General features: G+C 44.8%; 1 protein-coding gene and 1 long non-coding RNA gene across 12 annotated transcripts in view; one reads left to right on the top strand and one right to left on the bottom strand.

Annotated features, from left to right (window-relative positions):
* Zcchc2 (zinc finger CCHC-type containing 2) overlaps nt 1-9,869 on the bottom strand; it is a 50,024-nt gene extending 40,155 nt beyond the window's left edge. For 3 of the 11 annotated variants that reach the window (XR_005873754.1, XM_040737538.1, XM_040737536.1), the window contains exon 1: nt 8,511-9,867. Coding sequence is in view for 10 of the 11 variants with exons in the window: in XM_040737538.1 (XP_040593472.1) it covers nt 8,511-9,446 (936 nt within the window). In the remaining variant the exon portion in view is untranslated. Of the gene's footprint in view, nt 1-8,510 lie in introns of all 11 variants that reach the window. The other 8 variants (XM_040737535.1, XM_040737541.1, XM_040737539.1 and 5 more) reach the window with 6 other exon arrangements.
* LOC121136699 lies at nt 7,986-17,948 on the top strand. The gene is made up of 3 exons (XR_005873755.1): nt 7,986-8,056; nt 16,544-16,597; nt 17,779-17,948. It is a non-coding gene; the product is annotated as an uncharacterized LOC121136699 (long non-coding RNA).
* The last annotated feature ends 222 nt before the right edge of the window (nt 17,949-18,170 follow it).

Genomic DNA, 18,170 nt, shown 5'->3' with positions numbered 1-18,170 from the left:
GAAACTGTTTCTAAAGTTCACAATGATCTATGAGAACATAACTGTGGAGTTTATTCGCACCAAATATGAAAGGCTGTTACTTATGCTGTCTCTGTCTTCACATGTGACACGTGACATTTAGTGGAGGGAAGGTACCATGATATCTGGGAACTATTGTTTGATATCACTGTGTACATAGGAATGACATCTACCTGCCCCATTAAGTTCTGGTTCCCTCTGACCTCTGGGGAAGAAATAAGCCAAGGAAAAGATGACAATTACTGACTCTGTTCTACCCAGTAGATACAGCACAAGAGGCAAGGGTAGTCTAATCTTAGCTCAACCAAAGGCAAAGTCCTGAGAATTAACCCATTGCATTTGATATGAACAAGTTCTAGAATGAGAAAAACACACCTTGTATGTATGTTAATTAAGCTGCAACCATAAAATGGACATCACAGCACAGGCATGATATGGACTCAATGTGTTAAACTGAACCATTAAGAAAGCTCCAGCACAATAATGTTGATACAGAGGCTTATTGCTAGGAGGGGATGGGAAGTAAGGGCAGCAGGTTTTACCCAAGAAGTGGCCTTGATGGTTTCCTTTTATGACTAACTCTTCATGCTTCTGCTCCTTTGATCTAAATAGTGCCAGCTATTAAGATGACAGGTGCACCATGAAAACACTCTACACTGGACACAGAGTGACAAAGATACAGGAAACAAACAGTAAAGTCCTGTACAAGAAATGAGTAAAATGGATCAAAGATTGCCTCACCTCTGTGCCAATACAATCCCCACAGCAAGATGTTTTAGGGTAAGGTGACAAGAACAATCTTAGGAGTACAGAAGGACCTAGACATGCATACATCCCCTCCCTAGGCCATGCCTATGTTCCAACTTCTTTATTTTTACAACCTCACCGCAGGAGAGAGGAGAATGCACAACAAGACCAAGGAGTCCTATGTAAGAAGCAAATTAACCTCAGAGCATGACAGCCCAGGCACCACCAGGCCTTCTAGGCCCTACAGCAGAGCCACAGCTGTACCTTCAGTCCAGAAGAGTCCTGGGAACCATGTAGAAATTTAAGCTTATAAATTTAAGGGGAGCCTTGACCATGATTCAGACAGTTAAGTGTGTACAGTGTTGGGAAATTGCATTAGGATTAAACACTTGAGCACACATGTGAGAACAGTCACTTATTCCCAACCAAGGGAAACAGACCATTTTCCCTAAAGCAACAGCTTTTCTATTCACCGCTGCACTACATGACCTCTTTGCAGGATGGGCTCTTTCTCAGGTAGTGCTCTAAACACCACACACAACCACTCGCCCCTCCAGGGCCATTTAAAACAAATCAATTTTACTGTAGGAAACTATCCCAATTTAGACTGCCTTAATAATAAGCATAAAATCCCACATGACCTCTCAGAGTGCTCATTTCAGTGACCAAAGTCAGGTTTTTAACTTTCTCAGCAGAAGGATCTACTTCTAATTCAAATCACAAGCTGGAGCCCAAACACTGAAGGAAACTCTCTAGTCAAGTATCAGAACAGTAAGACAACAGTTCATAATTATGACCTCTCCTACTGTAAAGTATCTCTTCTAGGTCTGCACCCATTCATGCATCAGGACAAATAAGACCAAAACAAAACAAAAGAACCAACACTGTTCAATGCTTCCAGTCTTAAAGCAATACATTTAGAGCTGTATTTGAAAGCTTAGGACAGATAATTCAAAGACCTAGCAATGAAGGTCAATTATATAAATTTGAAATAGTATTCTAGAAGTACCCAAACTCCAGGAAAATGTATGTGCTAGTGGAATTCTGAATTGATAAAAACTCTTAGAAGACTGACAATCTAAGAACATCACAGGCAAGGTGACAGCATGACGCCTGCCTTGAATGAAAGGCAAGGTGTGTGATGAAAGAATGGACATCTGGGACTTTGGTTAAGGACCTATTGAAGCCCAGGGGCCACCAGTCACTGAAAGAAAACGTAACATGACTAAAAGACTGATTCAGAAACATGTACGTGGTGGCAGCACCCAAAAGTAAAACGGGCAAGCTAAAACCATGGGAACTAGTTTGGGGATTACAGTAACCATCTTGCATCAAGATCCAAAAGAACATGGCGTCAGTCCTTCATGATCAATGGTCAGAGCAGAATGAAGAGGAAAGACAATTAAGGGCTAAGGTAATCAAGCAGCATGGTGACTGAAGTACAACTGCACCACTGGATAAATCTGGATGTTTTTTATGCAAGTGTTTTTTTAATGTTTCATAATCTTAATATTTATTGAAATTGTATCTTTTTTTAAATTTTTTGAATTTTAAATAGCTTGTTTTACATGTCAATCCCAGTTCCCTCTTCCTCCCCTCCTCCCGCACCCCCCCACTATTCCCCCCCATCCTCCCACCCTATTGCCAATTCCTTCCACATAGGGGATACAAGTGTTTTTATACACATTAAGTTAAAAGTGACAGTGACCTTCAGGGAGATATACAGCACAGACTCACACAGACAATTATTTTCATCGGTGTCCATACAAACTGGTGACAAGCCAGCCCTTTAATCTGACCTTCAAAACCTTCTGTAGCTCAACACTGACTGTCTCTCCAGAATTCTGGTCATCCACCACAATTTCCTGTGCTAACCATCCTTTGACTAACCTGTTATCTCACACATTTTTCTCATGCCACACCCATCTTCAGGACAGTTATTAAAAACAAGAGGAGGAGGACACCACAATCTTATACTGGGCACTGTGAAGCTTGGAGAGTGACCCTTTCAAAATCTGAAATGTGGACTGAAGAGATGGCTCAGTGCTTACGAGTACCTGTTGCTCTGGCAAAGGACTTGGGTTTGGTTCTCAGAATTCACAAGCAGCTCACAGCCAAACTGGTGCCCTTGCCTAGCCTCCAGGGGCACCAGGCACACCTAGCAGGTAAGGCATACACATAGAGTGAGACCTCAGATAAACTCCCTATGAATGAGCACCAAACCCGATAGAGCACGTGGCAGGGACTCAAAGGTCAAAAGTTCCCTAGAGCAAGGAACTAAAGGATCCACCTAGAACAAACACCCCAACAGGCCACTTCCCTTTCCCGCTGACTGCTGACACAGACAAACCACAATTACCACAGGGCAGAGAATTCTCTATAAAAGCACTGCCACACAGTGCCCCATCATGAAAATAGAGGCAGTACCATGAAAAACTCGTGTACTCAGAGGGGACTAGCCTCTTGCTTCTGTTTCTTTTGGGGGGGAGATCAATATGGTCTCAGTATAAAGCCCTGGCTATCCTCAAACCCAGTGCTTCAGCCTCCTAGATGCTGGGATTACAGCATGAGCCACAAGGTCTAGCTTTGGGGAAAAACAAAGGCTAGTTTAACATTTCTCAAGGAATGGAAAATATTAGACAAGCTAAAAAATTATATGACAGCTTCAGTGGGAAAATGCTGCTAAGTACACATACATCCCAACCTGGAGTCTGGACTAATGGATTATGTAACTTCACCAAACTATAAAAGGTCTGCCTAAGCCTCCTGCACTGCTTGCTTATCAACATGCACCACTATGCTTTACTCCACACAAACAACATTTCCTAGTTAAACGTGAAAACTGATGACAATATAAGTAGATTACACATGCTCAAAATATGTATTTCCCTCCATTTATAGTCTCAAATTTAATACTAAAAGAAATGATTAGTAATTTAAGAGGATTTCTTCTTTGGGGGTTTTGAAAGATTTTTAGACAATGTTATTAAGAAAAAAATAGCCTTCCTAAATAAAAATCCCTCAAACACTATCTTTTCAACTATGTATCCTTCTTGAAAGCAAAACACTAACTTTTCAACAATGTATCCTTCTTGAAAACCAATCTATTTACAATCACAGCAATAATAATGTAAGAGTACTATATCCTGTGGGGTTTATGCATTAAAAACAAAAAGACCTCACTTTCCTGAAAATAAAAAGTCATGACACAGTGTTAAACTGCAAAATATGTGAATTATTTTGCAACTTGTTACTTAATCCAATCACCACAACCTCAAAAGGAAGTCACTCTCCCTGTTTTATAGAGAATACTGAAGCTCTGGTTTAGGTTGGCTGATCAATGTCCCTGAGCTGGGTAGGTAAGGCCTCTGCCCCGTAAACTGGTTTTAGTGAGCATGCTCTCCTGTCCCTGCTCTTCTTTCCCTGTCTCTGTGATCTCTAGCATACACCCATCCCCCTCCACAAGTAAAGAAGGCAATGCAGGTGTGTGGTGGTCTTTTAGCTGGAGGAAGAACACTTGCTATCCTTTTACACCTCCTGCATCCCAGGAGAATACTACTGCATAGGAAACCATGTCATTATTGTGGTAATTATCTGCTAAAATAATGACTCTTCCAATGGAATTTTTTATATCACAGGTATTGCTTTTATTCCTTGCTTCGGCCAAGCAGACCAAACATTCTACATGGAAGACAAGGCTATCCCGGCTCCCACTTCCATCTCCAGATGCTGTAAGACATCTGCTGGCTTTCACCACCTAGGAGGCAGACCCAACTCAGATGCTAGTACGTACTCCTAGAATAAGTACTTCCAACAAGTGAGAAAACCTCAGGCAAGTCCTACTTACTGTCCCACTGTAAGATACATTCCAGCAATGCCTATAAAAACAAATACAAATATGTATTGCTAGTGAATTATAAAAAGGATTTCTAGCCAATGTAATAGCACATACCTATATTCCATATTCTTGGGGCAATGGAAGGAGGATCTTCAGTTTGAGGCAGGCCTGGGTTATAGAGTGAAAATCTGTCTCAAAGGCAACAATATGCTATTCTTTCTTACTGCCATCTCTTACAAATGTATTTTTGTGCCTAATACAGCAACAGAATCCTGGCATCCAAACTACTAGGTAGCTGCTCTCTCCGTGGACTCTGATTGGCACAAACACATTCACACTCTCTTGGAGAAGTAGAATTTATGCTAACACTCATTGTCAACAGTTCTTTCTCAGGCTCCAACTCATACATATTCTGTATTTCAAAATGTGTAGAAATATTTGGACAAAGATAATACAGCTAATTTATATATTTAATGAAAAAGGAACAATTTCACAAGTTTTACCCCCACTAAATTTAGTGATTTTAGTAAGTAAAGGACTCATGGTCACTTAATTGTGATGAGTTCAAGTATGGCTTATGAGTTCAAGTGACACTAAGACACAGATCTAGTGTCTTAGTATTTACATTTTAATATTTTATTTAAATATTAGTACTATTTGTCAGGTTAAACAACCAAGCTTCAGGCACCAAGAACCACCAAAAAGGGTTAAACCCACAATCCCAGCCACCATGGACCACCCCCATGATAACCATCGTGGTTTGTTTCTTACACCTTTGCATTGCTAGTTAAGGGGTAAGCCTCTAAAACTGGGCAGTGCATGGTCATGAATAGCTTTTTCAGTACCTATAATCACTCTACAGTAGGCATATCTGTCTCTTCAGTGAACTAATAATCAAGCTACATGGGTTTGTGTTCCTAAGTGTTTATGGTTTACCTTCCTAATAGGAAGAGACCTACGTTTAGCACCAGTGTTTTCAGCTAGTTCCACTTCCTAAAACTCAAATAAGAACTACACAAGTTCCCTAGGACATTGCTAATGAGTATTCCTACTGTTGTTCCTTGGCCTATTTGTGGAGTCACATACAAGCTAATGGCAGTCCACTGCAGCTGGGAAGAAAGTGATATTTATGTGCAGGTCTCCTAAAAGGAATGCCAATACTCGAGTTTTAATATAACGTAATGCTACAGAATTATCCGAATCCCATTTAAAAAGCTATAATTTACTCCTAGGAGTAAAATTACACATGTACTTGATTCTCTGATGTGGACTAATAAGCATACCCTAGGGATAGCTTGTGGACTTGGCCACCTTCGGGCACAGAACATAAAGCTGGCATTAAAGTACATGCCCTACCCATAAATGTTATTAGTAAAAAAAAAATCTGCTCTAATAGTTACTAGGTACAATTCTAAAACTAGGTACAGTAATCTAGACCAGTATACTTTAGCAAAATATTAAGAGTTCATTTCTTTTCTTCATTGATTGAGGGCAGGGAAATGTGCTTCTCTTGGTCACAAACACTAATACAAGACAAATATGGTTCCTAAGCAATGAGAAGCCGAATACCTGTAACCGAAGTTCCTTCCGGGGCAATAAGTGCAGCCCCACGAACTTCCCCCTTACCGCGGTTCCCAGGTCTAAGCCTTCACCATCCTTGGGCCCACGTGGTTCTCCACCTCCATCACCAGCCCTTGGCCAGGCTCCGGGCCAGAGCAGGACGGCGCTGGTCACGTGGGCTGCGCGGCCGCCATCTTGCCAGGCGGAGGAGGGGCGGCCCTGCCTGGCCGCTGTCTGGGCCGCGACCGCGCGCGACCCCAGCGCCCTCGGGCGGACCCCGCGCCTCCAGCTCCACGAGCCGCCCGCACGCGCCCCAGCCTTCTCCCTGCGGAATCCCGTCCGCCCCCTACCTTGCGAGCGCTTAGGTCATCGAGGGCCGAGCAGCAACAGCTGGGCTAGACAGCGGGAATCCGCACTTAAAACAGCCCACCTGCACCAGCAGCCTCAAGAATGACAGCCTGAAAGCATCGAGATCCGCTCAAATGTCAAGGCCAAAACTAGTGGCAGCTGGAGGACTCGGAGACCACACAGTAACTCCCCACCTCCGAAAGGTGGGATCTTAGCAGCGTCATTAGACATAAACGGTTTGTTCACCAACCCTAAACAACTACTGGAGAAATATGCTCCTCAGCATGCCACCAAGTGTCTTGTGTAGCACACACAAATCCTCGTAGGATTTATTCTTTACTCCCACTTCCTGAAATTAATGGCAGGGTGCCCAATCTTTGTCCACTCCTGCCAGGATTCACTGGTGGCCAGAAAAGGCCAGGCACTGCAGTCAAGATAAAAATCTCATTACTCTAATTAGCGCATACCTATCCCCTCAGTCTGCTTTACAATACTCCTGACAGTTAAAATTCTGCACTGATGGACCTGTGCTGGTATAATACGAACAGAATGATATACACTTGTTATCTTTACATTGTCACAAGAAAGCATGTTAGAACATTTGCACATTAACCTTCAATTCATGCTTTCTGTTCTAAATGTAACAGCTCTGGCGTATCTTTTCAGGCATATTTGGTGAGTAGGCTGAAGTTTGAATTAAGTTTTTGCCATCAATACACACACGTGTGTACTGGTAAGAAAGACACTAGAAGATGATTTTATAATCACCAAGAAAATGCAAAGTACTGGCTTTTGTAAGATTTATAATAAAGCATGAACATGTCATTGTAGAAAAGTCTCACGGAAAAAAAAATGAAGTACCTGGCCTAGATTGTCTGTAAGGCCCTTGGAGATTGATCCTAAATGTCCTGGGTCCTGAAACACAATGCTCAATTTGAGTTCTAGATACCGAATGCCTTAAGATACGTGTTAACTTTCAAGCAAAGAGCGAAGGGAAATCCCCCTTCTTAAAGTGGAAAAGCTTAACATCCAAACCAATACCTTTCAAAAGATCTGATGCACAAAATAAGAACTTAATCTAGTTTTTACTGCAACTGAAACCTATCCCCATCCCCCATTAAATCGCCATCCTTAACCGGTTTATTGGGCCTAATGAAACAGCTTTCAAAACTCTGTAAAAATCCTTTAATGTTTGCGACAAGTGGATTCCTATGTACTAAATGCGGTGCTTTAATAACTCTAAAAGACAACGTTAATGCCTATAGTAAAGACCTAAGAGATCATCAGACCCAAATCTGGAAGCAGAAGTCAAGCCCCTTAGGAAAGTTTGTTTGGTAGTTTGTTAAAGACTTGGCTGGGCCATCCCAAGCCTTTTACCCAGATGACCAACCAGAGTTAGACTTAGGTCAGCCAATTCATATGTCTCCATAGATTTGTTTTCCCCAGGGAATAAAAAGATCTCTGAGTAGAAGCCAAAAGATCTATTCTAACTTTTTTTAAACTGGAACACGCTAAGCCTGAAAAGTCCCTTACTGCATAGGCAAGGTCAGTACCTTGGGAGTGCGAAGGAGTAATGAGGTTTTAAGCAGGCTGACAGGGTAGTATACTGAGGTTGGCAGGCCCCTATGCTGCTTCGTTTTTTTCCCTTGCACCTAGCGCACAAAATGCTCAAAGCCCAAACAAAATGTTCCAAAAGCCTCCTCAGCCGAGGTGTCAGGTCAGGGAGCTCCACGTCTCTCGTGGCAACTCGTGCACGTAGAGGAGACTTCTAGAGCATTCTGTTATGGCGGGTGGCTAGTATGTGTATGCGGGTGACTGGAGCTGATCCGCCCAAGAAAATTAGGGCTCCCCGGGGCCGAGAGTCGCGGCGTGGTTATTCCCAGGCACCTGCACCAGGCTGGGGTCAGAGCTGGATGGGGGGGGGGGGGGGGGCTCCGAGGGCGGGACCGGAGCTGCGACCGCACCACCACTCCTTCGCATCTCAGGGCGGGCGCCTTACCTGGGCCCTGAAGCCCGCAAAGTTGCACCGCTCCACCTCCGGATCCTCGGGCTCCACGCGGAGCGCGCTGCGGAGCCTCTCCAGGTGCTCCCTCAGGGTGACCCGCTGGTGGAAGGAGAAAGCCGGGTGCAGCGAAGCCATGGTGAAGAGCAGCAGCAGTTCCTCCTGGGCCCTGAAGCCAAGTCCGCCTTCAGTCCCGAGCTCGGCGCAGCCGCCGCCTTCCGGGCCGAGGCCGTCCTTCTCCGCGTCCTGCCCGCCATCGCCACCCGGCTCGTCCTCCACGCTGCCCGGCGAGCCCTCGGCCCGAGTCGCGCGCAGGCTCCTGAGCACCGCGTCCACCTGGGGCAGGAGGCGGTGCAGGCGGCCGGCGGCCTCGCGGTTCTCCGATCCCAGCAGCGCCAGGTACACGATGAGGCGCGAACGCACGGCGGGCTCTCGGAAGTCGGCCAGCGACCCTGGGTCCGAGAGGCCGTTGGCCTTGGCCTCGGAGTCGCGCAGGTAGTGGTAGTCCTTGCGCGCCAAGTCCTCCAGGCACGAGCCGAGAAAGCGCAGCTCCAGCGGGTTGCACAGGTCCAGCAGCCCGCACATGAACTCCAGGCGCTGCGCCGAGCCCAGCACCAGCCCGAACCACTCGTACACCCGTTCCTGCTCGCGCAGCGCCGCCGCGTGCCCGCCGCCGCCGCCCGGCATGCCCGCGCCCGCCGTCGGCCCGTCAGCAACAGGCGGCTCGAGCCCCCGGGGCGGCGGCGACGGCGGCGGCGGCGGCGGCGGAGGGGGGCCCCGCGACAGGCCCGTGGGCGGCGGCGGCGGGCGGCAGTCGCGGCGGCGGCGCAGCGGTGCCTTTGCGCCGGGCCGCGCGTCCGCCTCGGGCTCCTCCGCGTCGGGTGGCGGCTCGCTGGGGTGCGTCGATTTCGGCGGCAGCTTCATCCTCAGCATCCTCGGCTAAGGCGGCGCGGACATGCGAGCGAGGGAGCGGGGGCGGCGGGAGGAGCCGAGAGCCCGGGCGGCGGCACGGCAGTCAGGAACGCTGCCCCTCCATGCCGCCGGGGCGGGCCGGGGGCGGGTCTCGCCGGCGAGGGGGCGGTGGCCGGCCGGCGTCGTCCTCCCGGGCCGGAGGCGGGGCGTGCCCGCGGCGGCTCCTCCCCTGGGCGCCGCGCCTGCTGGGGAGCCGGGTGCGGGAGGAGCAAGCCGACCAGCGTGTCCTCCTTCTGCCTCCTTCTCCGCGTCCGCACTGGGCAGGCGGCGACGGCCAGAGCGGTTCCTTCTCGAGCCAGCTCAGGCAGAGCGGCTAAGAGAGGAGGAGGAGGAGCTGCGGGGCTGGGCGGAGGCGCTGGCGGGCACCGCGCACGGCACCCCAGCCAAACAACGTTCAGAGCCCGCGTGACGTAAGCGCCCGTTCCTCTCTCGGGAGCCGCCCTCTCCGAGAAGCCACGCCCAACTCCTGCTTGGCTGCAGGGCTGTGTCGGCTCCCCGTGGTCCTAATGCTTGGTTCCAGCGGGTTTGGGACCTTGGGACCTTAGGACCGCGGCGGGTGAGCTCGGCCGGAGCGTGGAGAAGCGTGCAAAGTTCACGTCTCAGGGGAGAAATCGGATTGCTTTTCTTGACGGATCTGGCCCAGTCCTGGATGCTGACCATCTCGCGTCAGCCGCCGCCCTGAAGCAGGACCAGCGGGTTCCGAGCCTCGGCCGCCTGGTGGACTTGGCGAATGCCAGCCTTTGGAAATTCCCACATTCTAAAACTTTACCAGGGCCATCGGTGTGGACGCTGGGACGCAGATCCGGGAGCTGGGTTGGCATGCGGAGCGGTCTGGGGCAGCGAGCGCCACGCTCAGGCTAGCTGCAAGGTGTTGATTTGGACCGGCTACCTAGCAGTGGGGACCTTGCAGCTAGGGATGCCTGGGCCAAATGGTTGGTTCTGGCTTGCAAGGTTCAGTTTAAGAACACCCTCCTGCCCCAAGTCTATGATTTTTCAGAAACATTTATTGACTACGTTTCAGTTCCGCGAACACTGGAAATCCTTGTGATGGTGTGAATTTTCTGTAACTCAAAGAATTTAATAAGATACGGTCTTGACAAAGCTTTTAACTTTTAAAGTAATATTACATGTTTTAAGGCTTGGAGACCTCCAAAATGTCCCGACTCTTAAAAAAAAGCCATCAAGTCGCCTTGATTCCTCCCAGGGCCATCCTCCATGCTCTCTATCTCTCTCTGGTGCTGGTACCTGAACTCCCTTCATATTTCTGACCATGCTGCTTGTCAGCCCATGGCTGTAAATACATCTTGTGGCCTGGAGGGGAAAATCAGTTTTTTTTTTTTGTAGGGTTGTTAATAAAAGCAGGTTTGTTTGTTTTTGTTTGGTTTCCCCTACTGATTTAAATTAAGAACTCTTGCTACATAGCCTTAGGACAAGTGTGAGAAAAGTGAAAGTCACGATAGCCCGTTTCAAAGTGCAGGGCTGTCTACAGGGTATGTAGAATCCTTGTCTCACAACGCTGCAGCTTTACCATTCAGGACAAACCTGACCCCTGAGTCATTGTCAGTGATAAAACTGGGAAATGGAGAATTACACAGCACATTTTAGGTTGGCAAAAATAACCAAAAGCTACCCTGTCGTGTAAATTTCTGTTCCCTTGTGCTTTTAGGGTCTAACTTAAATGGAGTAAAATGTCAGCTTCAACTACCAACTGCCCTCAAATCTACTATTCCCGCTTGGTCTCTTGATCACGAGTGGGGTGGAATGCTGTAAGAGACAAATAGTGTGAGAACCCCCCACACTGCCTTTGGATGCCTTATGTAATGAATAAATGCTGTACCTCCAAACTGAGTTTTACATTGATTACATCTTTACATTTTCCTTGGTGTCAAACTCACATCAGAGTTAAATCTGCAATTAGTAATGGGGGTTTTCATCTTTGTAGCTTTGCCAGCATTAGAAAACACAATTGAGCCGGGAGGTGGTGGCGCACGCCTTTAATCCCAGCACTTGGGAGGCAGAGGCAGGGGTATCTCTGTGAGTTTGAGGCCAGCCTGGTCTACAAGCTCTAGATCCAGGACAGCCTCCAAAGCCACAGAGAAACCCTGTCTCGGAAAACCAAAAAGAAGAAAGGAAGAAAGAAAGAAAACACAATTGATAACAACACGTATAAATAGCATACGCAATAGTTTAATGACTCAGGTTACGCTCCAGCAGCTTGAGGATTTTATTCCCACAGGGTGTTGTTTCAGGGCCCTTTCTCAACCCTGTAGATCACACACAGGTCTAGGTGTTTTTTCCACCTGTGATAAGTGAGAGAACACGCTGTGCAAGAGTGAATGATGGCTGCCAGGCTTGTAAGGGAGAGCCCAGGGCAAAAGAGGAGTGTGTTCACTTGGGGGAACCTACCCTGGGGATTCTAGTGACTCGAGAAATACGTTCTCCCAGCTGGTTGGAAAAACCTCTAAATTCCCAGATGTTTTACATTCCATGTATAAGCAAATCAGATGGGCAGCAGTAATGGGAAGTGTGTGGTTTTTGTACACAGGCTTTTCATCCTGGGATTGTGATGGTTAAACTTGGCTGTCAGAGACACGCTTCTGAGGCGATCCATGAGTATAGTTCTTACGAGGCTTGACTGAGGGGTGAAAGACCCTCCCCCTTAGGATGGCACCCCATTAGGGAGGGCAGCATCTTCCAGAAAGCGGCCCAGATGAAAAGTGGCGCAGGGGAATGCTGCCTGCCTGCCTTTCCCTTATCTCGGGTGAGAATATCTCCACTGCCCCTGCCACTGCGGCCGTCTCCTTCCCTGACTTCCTAGCCCAGTTTTACCCTTCTAGTGAAAACTGAAGACCAGAAACTTTCCAGGTCTTCCAGTCCTTCCTTCATTGTCAGATTGGGACTGCCGAGGCATCTAGTTCTAGACTGGGAAGCTACTAGGTTCTTGGTCTCTCCAGCATGGAGACAGCCATTGTTATCACTAGCTGGTAATCCCATATTGCACAAGCCAATCTAATAAACCTATTTGTACATATTCCATTGGTCCTGTTCCTCTGGAAAACCCTGACTAATAGCCCCTGAAAAGCAGTTTTTCAGGACACAAGGTGCTATTGTGTCCTGCCCTTAATATGATCTTGATTCTCATTTAAAGTAACATGAAAGATGCTGTTACTTTTAACATTCAAGTATGTATTCCTCTGCATTAAGATACCTGGTTTCAAGGGAAGGTTGTACCTTGGATTTAGATGCTAGCAATGATGGAAGGAACTTTTAAAGTTTTATCCAAACCCCGAATAGCTGAGTGGTTCAGAATAAACTGATATACTTCACATTATCTGCTCTGTTAAAAGGATGCATTTGGGGGTCTGGATGGTTCATCAGTCCAGTGTGTGCACTGCTCCTACAGAGGACCCAAGTTCAGGAGTTCAGCTCCCAGCACCCACTTCAGGTAGCTCACAACTGCCTATAACTCCAGCCCCGGGGCATCTGATGCCTCTGTCCTCCATGGCACCATGCTCATGGGTACAGACATATGTGTACCCATAATTTAAAGAGCTGTATGTTTAAGCACTCTACTTAGCTAAGATGTCATCTAAAACAGCCAGTCTGATCCATCTCTATAGTCTTGTGAGTCATGAATATTGATCTACTGATATTCTAACATCTCTCCTCCACTTGATTTTTTTTTTAAGACTTGTTCTCAATATGTCATCTAGACTGGACTTGAATTTACAAGTGTTGTAGGAATTCATTCCACCAGTAGATTTTGGGTACTGGCCTTAGGGTGTGGCTCCTTGTCTCTGGATGTGACCTCTCATAAAGAAAGAGGGGGCAATCACTCACTCTCAAGTGTAGTGGTCAGAGAGCAGACTGTGGGCTCCATTCACCCTGGGCAGAATGGAAGACCACAGTGGCTATCTACCTTTGTTGTGTATCCATGAGTGTTTTCTAATAAATCCTTCATACTCATTTAATTAGGCTCCCGTAGATTCGCTTACACACAAGTAGTAGGATTATAAGTGGGAGCCACTAAGCACACTTGGCTGGGATATAAATGTCAATTGACTAGCCATGTTTTATTCAACTTCATATTTTACCAGCTGTTCACCTGTTCATTCCATTTAGCATGTGGTAGATGTTCATAAATGATTGTGAAATAAACAGCTGAATGAACAATAGAACAGAGGTAAAGGTCAGAAGTTTTTGGGTCATGGAGTCTTTTTGTCCATGTCTAGCAGGAAAGACAGAATGGATCAGCATCTTCAGGCCAAGCCCGAGGCTCTCCCTTATTCCCCTTGCCCAAGTTGTGTGTTCACCCTTGATCAATCTCTGGGTCCAGACAAGTGGGGTTAGCCTCTTCAGAGTTGTAAGGATCCCCAGAAAAGACATCAGGGGTTGTAACAAAGAAGGACAGGAAGCATGGATGCCAAGAAAACAAAGTACATGTCAATGTCATTGTACGTTTGCCTGCCTTTTTATCACTTAAAATGTCATGAGTATATTTCAAAAGTAATTTTCTGTTCAGGCAGGTATATGCGGATGTTAATTTTTAAAGCACATTTGAAAACTTTATCAAAAGATCTTAAAATCACACAAGCTAATTATTTGTTGACATACAACTTAAAATTACATACTAAAATTTAAAAGATAATTTTTTGTCACAGTTTCTGAAAGTATAAGGCAGTTGAGAAAAAAATCACAAGTACTGTTTCTGTGACAGTATTTTCACTGGTAGCCTGGGACTCTGTTTCCAACTGTAGTGGAAGCCATCCTTGCTGGTAGCCAGCCTTGAACTGAATTGAGAGTTTCCCTGGAGTTTTGATTCTGCATGTCAAAAAGATTCTGTGGGCCTAACTTGACCAGAATGCCTTTGTTCTCAAACACTGCACATTGAAATTTTTAGGAAAATGAAATCCATGATCGTTGACTGTTGAAAAGTAAACTTGATAATAAATTATTTCTTTTGGAAAGTTCTCTGACTTCTGTTAGAAATATACAAATCTAAATTTCTGCTGCTTAGTTCGAAACAGGTCGTGTCACAGGACAGATGAACTCCAACTTGTTAAGTCTGAGGAATTCTGAGTGTCAAAAATAATGCAATGATATTAAAGGATTAAAAACTATAACCCATGGGGGTAAAAAGGAGTGGGTGTGGCTGCTGGAAAACTCTACTGGAAAAGGCAGAGAATATCCAAGGTAACATTTGTAACCCTCAATTGTAACTATTGGTTTTGATCCGATTACTGTTGGATGCAAAGTTGTTGGGAAACAAAGTACATGTTCTCCATCACCTCGGCAAGAAAATAGAAGCTAGGCTCAGCCGTTAAGAGCTCTTCTTGCACTTGCAGAAGACCCAGGTTCAATTTCCATCACCCTCATAGCTGCTTACTACTCTCCATAACTCCTGTCAAACATCTGGTGCCCTGAGCACACATGTACACATAAACAAAAAATTTGCATACAAAAAGTAGGTAAATCTAAAAGGTATTTTAAAACAAAGAAAAATATATTTTATAGGAAGAAATCTAACGAATGGCATCAAAGCCAGGATGTCACAGATAGTATTAGCAACAATGGAACACTAATATTTTCCTTTGTCATATGAAGAGTGCTACTAGAAATATGCACACCTTATATTCATGTCAAAATATGTAAAAATGAATGTAATCATGAGGAAATATGGGACATTATTTGGGATTATCTCAGTATTTAATTCAAAATATCAAACCATCAAAGTAAATACAGGATACTGTTCTAGATGAAAGGATTCTCAAGAGAGATGACAACTAGATATAATGCTTGATTTTATTGGTTCCTTGAATTAAAACTCTAAAAGGCATTTGGGGGTAATTAGATAATTAAACTATGAGCGTATTAGACACTTTTTGCCTCAATCAATGCTAACTTTCTTAGGTAAAGTAATAACAAGGTAGCTTGTAGGAAAAAGCCTGTCTTCGAGAGACGTATACAGAAACACCAAAGGTTGGAATGCCGTGATGCAGGAAAATTAATAGAAAAGCCAAAGTAAATGTAATAAAATATTAACACAATCTAAGAGGGGTAAACAATGTACTGTTTCAGTTTTCTCTTGGTGTGAATGTTTTTTCAAAATAAAATGAAGAGTCTAGAGTTCCCAAGTACACATCCAGAGGATTCATGAAGATAGTACAGAGCCAGGCTCCATTGATACACAACTCAGTCACTATACGTCGATGTGACTATAATGAAATGGAAACCTTCTTACCACTTAGTAGTTTCACAGCCATTATAACATCAGCACAATACATTCCTGACTTACTTGTGATGATTCTGGTATAATAAGCCCATGGTGCTGCCCACCATATGAAAGTGTAACACATGCAGCTGTATGTAGTATGTACATTGCTTGAAGATGGTAAGTGTTTGCTCCTGGTGCATGTACTATACTTGGTTATTTTGGAGTGCCCTACCTATACATAACAGAGTGCTGTGGCACACTCACACCAGACTCATGTTTATTGTGTGTCTTGGTTGTGTTGGGAAGTCATCTGGATGCATTCTGTAGCGTTCAGACAGTAACATCAGCTAGCCATGCGTTTCTCAGAATGTATTTCTGTTGTTAAGTGTGCTCTGCCACAGTTTCCACTCTGCAAGTATAGCTTAACACATTCATCAACCAGTTTTCTAAGTGGGACAAAACATTATTCAAAGTCCCTTCAAACCAAGATATAAGATTTGTAAAGGGGCTTAAAAAGGTGGAGAGCTGTTTTTCTGAATGTGTTACCTCAAGTTATTGACCTTTCAAAAAAACTTAGGGAGTAAAGCTGGACAGAACTAACTGGTCATGACTTGCAGACTCACAAGGTGTCCCAAGAATCGGTTTGTCAATGTGTTACAAAGGAAACCTGAGACAGAGCCAAGTCCAAACAAGGTCACCATCAGCGGAACCCTGAAGGGAGGCTGGAGAAAATCATAGGGCACAATAGTACAGTGGAGTGCCAAGAAGATGCCATCCTGCCTGGACTACCAGAATTCAATTCTCTTCATTAGTTGATCGTTTTATCTGCCTTCTTTCAAAACAGATCCAAGAGGCTGCTTGTCATCTGAAACCGGAAAATGGACAGCATGTTCACAGGGTAAAGCTGACTCCATACTCCTGGTGTGATCAGCTCCTACAGCCATGCATATAACTTTCTGTCACTGCTAACACCCACTCTGCCCTGGAGAAGAGTTCGTTCTTTTGGTCTGTCTTTTACTTTCATAAAGAATTCCCTTTCATCTGTCAGATTTTCACTCTGTAGCTGTAACTCAGAGAATCAGTCTTGACAAAGACTCCAGTGTCCTTGTGAGTTACTGTGAGAAATGGAGGCAGGCTTGCTACCTACCATCATGACGACAGGGCTGTTCCCATATTGGAACTGAATAAAAATCTGTTTTACCAGAACCTTATAGGTAAGTCAGAGTAACCATTCCCTCTGAGTGCTACCAATTGGGGTAATGATATGACCTATAATGATGACTCAGCCTGCTCTTCATGTTCTTTGAAATTATATATCATATTAATGTAAATAATATTGATATGAAACAATACTGCAAGACTACTGCACGCTGGAACAGACTTAATGTAGCTCGCTTGAGAGAGTAATTCTCTAGAATGCATGAAGACCCCAGTTCCATCCCCAGGGTTACATAAAGCCTGGCCTAGTGACACTCAGTTGTAACCCTAGCACTGGGAGGTAGGAGGATCAAATTTGCAAGGTTATCCTCAGCTACATAGTAAGTTTGAGGCCAGCCTAGGATATATGAGCCTTTTCATTTTCTTGAGACAGTTTCTCACAAGATATCTCTGGAAACAGGGTCTCACTGCCTGGCCTGGAATTCAGTATGCAAACAAGGCTGACCTTGAACACACAAGTGCTGAGACCATACCAAGACTGAAACCTTATTTTATAAAAATAGTTGGAAGAATTTTTATAATTATTCAGTTTTAAGTGTTACTTATCAATTTTAAAGGAATGGTTTCAAACCTTTGCACAAACAAAATAAAAAGTAGATTTAGTTAAGTCCTAGGTAAATCTGATTACTTTTTAAGATTATTTTATTTCTGAGATTATGATTACATCATTTCCCCTTACCTTTCCTCCCTCCAAACCCTCTCATATACCCTAATTGCTCTCTTTCAAGTTCATGATCTCTTTTTTCATTAAATGTTGCTACATACATATACATATATAATATATTCCTAAATATAATTGCAACCTGTATAATGTTACTTGCATGTGTGTAACTGATTTCTTTTAAAAATATATTCATTTAGGAGCCTGTGAGATGTCATTGGAGAAAAGCACTTGCCATACAAGCCCAATGTCCTGAATTTGATCGCCAGAACTTGGAACCCATGATTAAAGGAGAAAACCAACTCCTGCAAGTTGTCCTCTGACTGCCACACCTCACAATAATAATAAATAAAAATGTACTCTTAAAATTGATTTTTAAATTTTGCTAAAATACATGATAAGTCTATTTAGTCCATTTGAAAATTATAGTCAGTCAATTTAGAAAGATATATTCTGCATTTTCAACTGATTATCATAATCGCTGGAGCTATGCAAATATAAACTAAGCAAACATTAACTATGTTCTTGCTGTGTTTGCTTAAGAGTTTAGTTCAACATGTGATGCTGACTTTTGTTGGAACCCAGCCCCCAC

Source organism: Mesocricetus auratus, unplaced genomic scaffold, assembly GCF_017639785.1.
Source record: "Mesocricetus auratus isolate SY011 unplaced genomic scaffold, BCM_Maur_2.0 Super-Scaffold_100676, whole genome shotgun sequence".
In the NCBI taxonomy this organism is placed as follows: Eukaryota; Metazoa; Chordata; class Mammalia; order Rodentia; family Cricetidae; genus Mesocricetus; species Mesocricetus auratus.
This window is presented reverse-complemented; position numbering and strand designations above follow the sequence as displayed.